General features: G+C 40.8%; 1 protein-coding gene across 1 annotated transcript in view; it reads left to right on the plus strand.

Moving 5' to 3' along the window:
• LOC136760498 (neural-cadherin) overlaps positions 1-8,458 on the plus strand; it is a 107,029-nt gene extending 98,571 nt beyond the window's left edge. The window contains exons 28-33 of the mRNA XM_066715932.1: positions 2,095-2,261; positions 2,375-2,639; positions 2,901-3,081; positions 3,453-3,706; positions 4,644-4,801; positions 6,004-8,458. Of these exons, the coding sequence (XP_066572029.1) occupies positions 2,095-2,261; positions 2,375-2,639; positions 2,901-3,081; positions 3,453-3,706; positions 4,644-4,801; positions 6,004-6,450 (1,472 nt within the window). The 3' untranslated portion in view covers positions 6,451-8,458. The remainder of the gene's footprint in view (positions 1-2,094; positions 2,262-2,374; positions 2,640-2,900; positions 3,082-3,452; positions 3,707-4,643; positions 4,802-6,003) is intronic.
• The last annotated feature ends 654 nt before the right edge of the window (positions 8,459-9,112 follow it).

Genomic DNA, 9,112 nt, shown 5'->3' on the forward strand with positions numbered 1-9,112 from the left:
AAAGGGAAAAACATCCAGTATGCAGCAGTCCTGTGGGCGAAAATGCCTTGTTGATGCTAGAGGTCAGAGGAGAATGGGCCGACTGATTCAAGCTGATAGAAGAGCAACTTTGACTGAAATAACCACTCGTTACAACCGAGGTATGCAGCAAAGCATTTGTGAAGCCACAACACGTACAACCTTGAGGCGGATGGGCTACAACAGCAGAAGACCCCACCGGGTACCACTCATCTCCACTACAAATAGGAAAAAGAGGCTACAATTTGCACAAGCTCACCAAAATTGGACAGTTGAAAACTGGAAAAATGTTGCCTGGTCTGATGAGTCTCGATTTCTGTTGAGACATTCAGATGGTAGAGTCAGAATTTGGCGTAAACAGAATGAGAACATGGATCCATCATGCCTTGTTACCACTGTGCAGGCTGGTGGTGGTGGTGTAATGGTGTGGGGGATGTTTTCTTGGCACATTTTAGGCCCATTAGTGCCAATTGGGCATCGTTTAAATGCCACGGCCTACCTGAGCATTGTTTCTGACCATGCCCATCCCTTTATGACCACCATGTACCCATCCTCTGATGGCTACTTCCAGCAGGATAATGCACCATGTCACAAAGGTCGAATCATTTCAAATTGGTTTCTTGAACATGACAATGAGTTCACTGTACTAAACTGGCCCCCACAGTCACCAGATCTCAACCCAATAGAGCATCTTTGGGATGTGGTGGAATGGGAGCTTCGTGCCCTGGATGTGCATCCCACAAATCTCCATCAACTGCAAGATGCTATCCTATCAATATGGGCCAAAATTTCTAAAGAATGCTTTCAGCACCTTGTTGAATCAATGCCACGTAGAATTAAGGCAGTTCTGAAGGCGAAAGGGGGTCAAACACAGTATTAGTATGGTGTTCCTAATAATCCTTTAGGTGAGTGTATATATATATATATATATATATATATATATATATATATATATATATATATATATATATATTATATCCTCTTAACTAGAGGTTCTACTAATTGGAAAAGGTACCGCAGAGTTCCCCACAGTTGTTAAAAGTTCAATTGTAACTGGTGAATTATAGTACTTATAGTATGATACTGTGTGGCTTGATCTCCATTGTAATGATCAATTGTGATGGCATTCTGCAATATAAAAATATATAGTGTTGTTTCAGGCCTAATCTGATGTTATTTCACCTATATCTGTGGTACATTGTGACAGCCTGACAGCAGTATTAAGGACAGTAGGACCACAGAAGCTCAAACCTGCTTTGTTGTTGACCAAGTACACAATATTTCAATACGCTGTCATTTTGTTGTTAAATAAACAATTTCAAGGGCACAATTATTCTGATTTGTATGTAAAAGGTTGCTTTAACTAACAATAAGACATAGAAAGCATAAAATTAGCTTTTTCTTCCCCAAATAAATTCTGAAAGTTTTTCCAAAGCTATTTTTAAACTTGGAAAGAAAACGACTATCAACATTATTATTATTATTATTATTATTATTTTTATTTCTTGGCAGACGCCCTTATCCAGGGTGACTTACAACATAAGTGCAAAACAAAGTGCAAAAATACATTTAAGTAAAGGCATCAATCATCACAAATTATCATATTGTTTTTCTTTTCATTACAAAGAGTCAGTCATTTACTGTACTTCTTAAAAACAGGTAAAAAGCAGCAAAGGTTGTTACCCCTGCTTCAATTTTTTTGTGCTACAAACCACAAACAAACATTTTATTCAATTTAGCCACCTGTTTCAAAATGGGTCATATGTTTGTTTATTTATGATAGCGGGGTAAGTACACTGAGATTTACAGCCTGCTTAGAGGCGCAAACTGGTGTACGTTTTTTGTGAGGTTAAATAGTGCTTTATCGGCATTCAAACTTGCCAACTGACTAAATTAGGCTAAGCTGCCTTGCTTGAAACCTGCTGGTTTTAGCTGCGTAAGGCCTTTGTATGAGCGGTATGGCAGGTTTGCGAGAGCCTCTGGTGGTGTTGTGCGTGGTGCTGTGCGGTGGGAGCTCTTGGCCGAGCCTATAGAGAATTGCGCTCACATGGCTGCTGTCTGTTGCCCCCCCCACAGCCCTTCCTGAATGGTCTTTTGAGAAGGAGAGCTTGCTTCGCTACCAGCTGCGGGGGGGAGGCAGCCCCCGAAGGACCCAGGCCCAGCTGCTCCTGCGCACACGTACTGCCTCTGGCACCCTGCTCAGCATGGCCTCCAGAGACACCCAGGAGTACGTCGTCATGGAGGTAAGGCCCTGTCCCCTGCATGGAGAACACACGTCTAGTCTGATGCAACAAGTTAATGGATGATCAAAAAATTGCCACCAAGTTTAGAAATGTTTCTCTTGCCACTTACACAGATCATGGACGGACACTTTGGTGTTCGGGCAAATCTAGGAGATGGGGACCACTCCCTCCAGCTGACAGGGCTACGCATCGACAGCGGCCACTGGGTCCTGCTCAACCTGGATCGCCATGACAATGTGTTCACCCTACAGCTGGACCATGGCGGGGGGGCCCGAGAGGTCACAGCCATACTGGGTACCAGACGAGAGATCGTGATCCACCCTTCCAGTGTGTTGCTGGGGAACAATCTCTCCGACTTCCAGCACAGTGACTTCCAAGGTAACATTTGAAGATACTCTTAGAAACATATCGAACTGTTATGATGTAGAGAGACTTTAAAGGCATGGTCAATTGTTTTCTTGCATTTAAAATCGCTTTAAAGGATTTTTAAATATTAGACAGACATTTCAGTAACTCCTCACTAATAGAAGTGAGTCATTTGCATTAGTGTGGCATCTGAATTGCATGCTTCCTGAAACATGTTGCCAAAACACTATGAGATTAAACACTGAGAGTAAATTGTGGCTTTGTTTTCTGCAGGCTGCATGAGAGACGTAAGGCTAAATGGTCACTCCCTGCCACTGGATGGGAAGAGCACAGAGTTCAACACAGTGCTGGAGCGTCGGGGGGTCCTGGGGGGCTGTCACTCTGATGCCTGCAGCAGCAAACCCTGCCACAGCCCCCTCTACTGTGTGGATCTGTGGAGGAAGCATGAATGCAGGTGAGCAGTTTCTCTTACTGCCTTTCCTCTCTTACCATTCATCTCAAAGGGGTCACAAAAATGAACCACGAACACAGACTTTCCCCTGGCACACATTTCCCTGTGCTCTAGGCCAAAGAGTGGCATGATATCATGTGATCTCTCAGTTACATGTATTTCCACCTGTTTCTCCAACCAAATTGTGTATTTTTGCTGTGTATTACATTTATGCTCTTTGTATTTTCAGCACACTGGTACATTGTGTCTAGTCACTGCACTAGTGTTGACTGTCATGGCCCTTTTATGTTTATAAAAAGCTTAACTAAGTTTAATAAATATTGTTTTGCAAAATTACACATATTGATGAATGATACATTGTTGTGTAATTCCAGGTGTCCGGCCGGCCAGGTGACGGTAGCAGATAATGTTTTGGGACTCCAGCGTTGTGCCCCCTCCCCCTGCGGACCATCCACCTGCCGGAATGGGGGCACCTGTATAGCCCAGTCCCCCAAGAGCTTCTTGTGCCGCTGTATGGAGGGCTACAAAGGCCAGTGGTGTGAGGTCAACCAGGTGAAAACCGCTAGGACAGCGGCCATCAGTCCCAGCTCCATCCTGGCCATCAGCATGTGTTTGCTGGTCTTCTTTGGTGAGTTCATTCACTCGAGCCCAAAAAACTCCACTCCCACCTGACCTGTAATCATAGGCTCCTCTGGTTAGAAGTTCTAAGGTCTTATCTGAAAGAGGAACAGTATGGAGAGCATGTAAAATACATTTTTAATCCATTCAGAGACAGTTATTTAACAGTAAGAAAAGAGAGATGTATTCAAACTGAAAAAAGTGACAGAAAATGATAGTGGTATAATATTATTAATTAATACATTTATAATTAAATAATAAAGGAATTTGGTTAAGCCAATTTTTTTAACTAAGGATTGTGACAAATACAAATTTAAAATAATTTAACCCATACAGGAGAATGGTCCTATTATATTAATACAGTAATTCTATAATAAACAAATATATATTTTCTCACAGAAATTGAAAAATCACTCCAAATGCTATTTTTTGTCAACAGTTTGTAAAATTATACCCCTAGTTGGCATTTACAAGCTAAAAAAATAAAGCAGAAAAGACAAAAGCTAAAAAAGATCAGATTCATATTGAATACATAGTAAAAGGTATATTCATGGCAGATTGGCAGACTCCCCTGGGCCTCATCCTCAGACACTGGCACTGATATCAATATAATCAGCACCAGAAGAAAGAAGACAGAAATCCTTTTAAGAAATTATTATAGCCTGGCAGAATAATGCTGAAACAAAATGCATCAACTGAAGCAGAAAGGAAATATGCAATACTCCCCCAGTGTTTCCATTAACAGATAATCCATTTGATAGCCTTTGGTTTGAGCCGGCTCCTGCCAAAGAAGCAGTCTGTTATCTCAACTAATGGCATCCCTGCCAGGTTGGGATTTTTATTTTTCATTAACCTCATGCCTTTGTGGTTTTCAGAGTTGGAATTCTACCGTTTGACGTACAATACCAGTTTTTCCTCAGTAGTAATCTCGTCTTCTCGTTTTCCAGCTGTGTTGGTGGCTGTGACTGTGTGGAACCAGAAGGGCAACTCCAGCAAGTTCCAGAAGAGGGGGGTTTATCACATCCCTGCTGAGCACGAGAGCTGGGAGGACATCCGCGAGAACATCCTCAACTACAACGAGGAAGGGGGTGGAGAACAGGACCAGGTAATGCCAAGACCGTAGAGTAGACAGTGCACTCTAACTGAGGGCTTCAGTGCTAGGATAAGAAGCTACCCAGTGGATATTTCCCAGAATTCCTCACTAATAAGTGCACACCGGGATTATTTTACACTGGCTTCCTGTTTCAAAAATGGAACTAAAACAAGGATCCATTTCAGATGTATATGCTTTGGGCCTCTTTACAATTATACCAAAGAAACACCTTTTAGAATAATGCTTTTTAACCTGAGTTGTATTTCTAGGTAATTTTTCTCCCCAAAACTGAACAAGCACAAAATATTAAATATTTGGGATTAGCTATTATACAGGAACCTGCAGAGTATAAAATCTGGAATGGCTGAAACTACTATATAATAGAGATTTCCATCCTTGCTGTTCCCAATAAATAGAATCTAGGAAGCTATCATTCTCCAACAGCTCCACACACGATTGCACACAAGTCCTGTACTCAATATTTTAAATTGAATAGGTCCCTCCCACCCATCCATTTTGGCACAACTGGTCGATTTTCCCTAGGGATTATATTATCCTGACACACTTTTACTGAGGAGAATGCATTACACAGCCCAGAAACTGCCCAATATTATATAGAACTTTTATTGTATGAGAAAAAGATATTCCAAGCATCTGTGGAAATCATGTTGGTGGTTGGATTTAAACTATATATTATCTTGTTTAATAAGTAGTATATGTAGGACAATTTACATATTTTAAAAACAAAACAGAAAACAAATCAGGTCAATTACACATTGCTAAAACTATCTATCCATCTATCTATCTAAATATATTGCAGTTAGTTCAATTAAGAATTCAATTAATCAATTAAGATCTCAGTTGGAACAAAAAACAGCAGGACATGGGGTACTCCAGGACCAGTTTAGGAATCCCTGACCTATCTATTCAAAATAAGGTGTTTCTGGGTTTCCAGAATTATTACAGTATTGCCAGTTCCAAAATCCCACACTAACCATGCTTTGAAGGGGGAATGCCAGCATGCCAATCAGATCCTTGGCAGAGCCTTTTCTATCTCTAATAAATCTCAATGAAACATGCATGTACCTTGGCTAGTCCAAGAGCAAAATATAGTACTCAAATCTGACATCATCTACTTCACTAAAGTCATGGTCAATGGATCTTCTGCGTGGCTTGAACATGTACTGAAGTAGATCTAACTTCTTGGTTCTCAGAATGCGTATGACATCACGGAACTGAAGAGGCCCCTGTGCTCCAGCTTGTCCCAGTCGTCCTCGGGGACTACGGCGCCCCTGCTGAAATCCTCTCAGGGGTCCCAGGAGGAAGTCCACCCAGGAGCAGTGGCAGGCTACCATCAGAACACCAGTGGTGTGGCCAGCTGCCCTGCAGACTTCAAAAACTACGTCTCCAGGATCATCTGGGAGGCTGACAATGATTGCCAGTCTTTCCCCATGGACACTTTCCATATTTACTGCATAGAGGGCCTTGGTTCCCCAGCTGGGAGCCTCAGCTCCTTAGGATCCACCCAGACTGAGGAGGACTTCAATTACAACTGCCTCCAGGAGTGGGGCCCCAAATTTGAGGCACTCAGCGAGCTCTACAGGAGACCGGAATTCGTCCTGACTTACAGAGAGGCCCTCGGAAAGGAAATCCCCTTTTGATGACTCCAGTCAGACCCTGTGAAATTATTGATGTTGTTCCTAAATTATATGATACTATTTTAATGTAAATCCTGGGCAGGGAGGATTCAGGGTATTGGTGGGGAGTCGAGGTGGGAAAGTAACCTTGAATGCTTGCCAGAAAAACAAAGGTGTGGAAGACCTGAAGGCTCTGAAAATCAAGAGGATTTTTGTTATTTATTGTATTTTCTCTTTGTAATATGAAATATATTTATTTTATTGTAAAAATGAGCAGAAACAAGATTGGAAAGACACACGGAATAAATCCTTGACCTAAGCCTGTTGTATTTCTGCACAACAACCAGGGATATTATGTCTTGAATTTGGCTAAGCCATTAAAAGAAACAATGCTGTCTCTTTTTCTCAGCTGTATGTATGATTTTGGAACTCCTCTGAAGTCCAGGGCTGCCATTCCTGAATAGTTGTGACCTGTCCTCTTCTCAGAACACCCACACAAACGCGAACAGGGACAAAATGCTTCCTTAGGTGGATTTGTTGTTCGATGTAATGTAAGTGCAACCAGCTCTGAGATTCTGACTAATAAAACTGCAAGGTAACCAGAGTGTCAGGTTTAGCAACCTGGTTTTAATCTGTGCATTTTGAGAAAGGAAAGCAGCTAGCTACACAGATTTAGCCAGAAGAGGTGAGTCCAGGCAAACTATTCAACACTGCTTCTTAATCTAGTTAAAGTTGCACTAGTAGAGGCACTCAGACTCCTCCAATGGGACTGCTGAATCAATTTGCCAAAACAACAACAACAACAAACACTGTTTCTGTGCCAGTATGTCAAACAATGTTTTTTCAGCTTTAATTTAATTTACAATGAAGCACTACTTAAATGAATCTTCCGCTAACACTGTAGCATCTTACTGTTGACGGGTACTATACCGATAATAATATGGATTTAGGAAGTGAAAGTTCTCCCTGCATTGGAGCTATATATGAAATGGGACACAGTGAAGACCTGAGCTTACCAGAGACCAGGCTATCCTCTGTTAAGACAAATAACTATTAATGTTGTTCTGAACACTTCAAACGAATGCCTTAAAGGGAGGAAACTGTACAATATAAAATAGCAGTGACGAAAATGAGCAAAAACAGAGAAGATGCACCAGTTTTGCGACGAGGAAATGAAATCCAAATACTCTATCAAAACCTCAAATTTACAAGCAGTGGTTTTGCAATACCTGACCAATTGTGTTGTTGTTGTTGTTGGGTTAGGGGCAGAAAAGGTGCAATAGCCCCCCAATATATTTTTTACTAAAAATGAGTCCACTTTGCTTTCATCCTGAGAAAAGAATTCATAATATTCAAATAGAAAAATCCATGGTGATAGTGGGAGTGCCAACGACTAACCTGCAGTTCTGGATAGCTGTACAGTAAATATTTCAGTTGAGCATTTTCCTCCAATTTCCTGTTTTATTTTACAAACTGCAGTCATTAAATAAGGAACCCGACTTTATCAATTGACACAGGGGTGGCTGAAGGTGTAATAATATCTAGACAAACCACTCACAAGCCGAGGATGTAAACTGAAAATGTACAGTCAGCAACTCTTTATACTATTATAATTCCCATATCCTTACAGTGGGGATGATCGACTAACTATAAAGACTGATAGTACAGCTGTGCAAATGCCATTCTGTGGGAATCTGGGCAAGGCTTTCAGGCGAATCTCCAAATCTCAACACAGGATGTGTTCCTCAAAGGGAATGGGCCACTGCACTCTCCATAATCCATTGACATAACATGATGCAGTAACGTCAGTGCACTGTCATGCATGTTATTTGTAAGGTGTACCGTGGTACTGATAACGCAGTAACCCTGTTGTGATTCATCCCATTGAATTACTGCCACTTGTCATTCCATACGGACAGCTCTTCTCTTGCGCTGTACATAGTGTATATAGTCTTGTTTTATAGCTACCTAACATCGATTATCCCTTTTGTACATGACTTTTAATAAAAAGATTTTCCTCAAGGTGTTACAACGTGGGTCTGTGTTTTTCTCTGAAACAAAGGTCATCCTTGTATTTTATTTGAATTAATGTGGAGTCTCACTTATTCTGCACTTTGACACACAGTACAGGAAATGCCTACAAATATGATTTAATCAAACACAATCCTCATTTGTGATCACGTTCCCTTTTTCCAAGTGAGCCAAGACAGGCGAGAAAGCCATTACTCCCATTGATTGTGGGCTATATTGATCAGGAATTCATTAAATCAGTTTCTGAAGTATCCTAATGCATCCACTGCAATACAATATATATAGATAAAGTGTTGTATACACTATAATACATGGTTCGGTAGAATAATAATAATACTGATTATTTTAATTTTTTATGAGTTGGCAATGGGTTATAACAATAACACAATTACAATAACACCTTTTCTGTTTCTGCGCATCAGCCTAGTACTTTTATGACAATCGAATACGTTGATACTTATAAATTAACCTTAATGCACCAATTGAGTTTTTTGTTTGTTGGGTGAGATTAAAATAGATCTGTCAATTAAACGTAAGAAGAACAAACACGTTAGAATAGCTCAAAGATCAGCGCTTTAAACACTTCAATCGTGTTCTTCACATTTTCATTTAAATGCGGATATAGTGCCCTCTGTTGATGAAAAATAAAATTGCA

The sequence above is a fragment of the Amia ocellicauda genome, chromosome 10 (genome assembly GCF_036373705.1).
Source record: "Amia ocellicauda isolate fAmiCal2 chromosome 10, fAmiCal2.hap1, whole genome shotgun sequence".
In the NCBI taxonomy this organism is placed as follows: domain Eukaryota; kingdom Metazoa; phylum Chordata; class Actinopteri; order Amiiformes; family Amiidae; genus Amia; species Amia ocellicauda.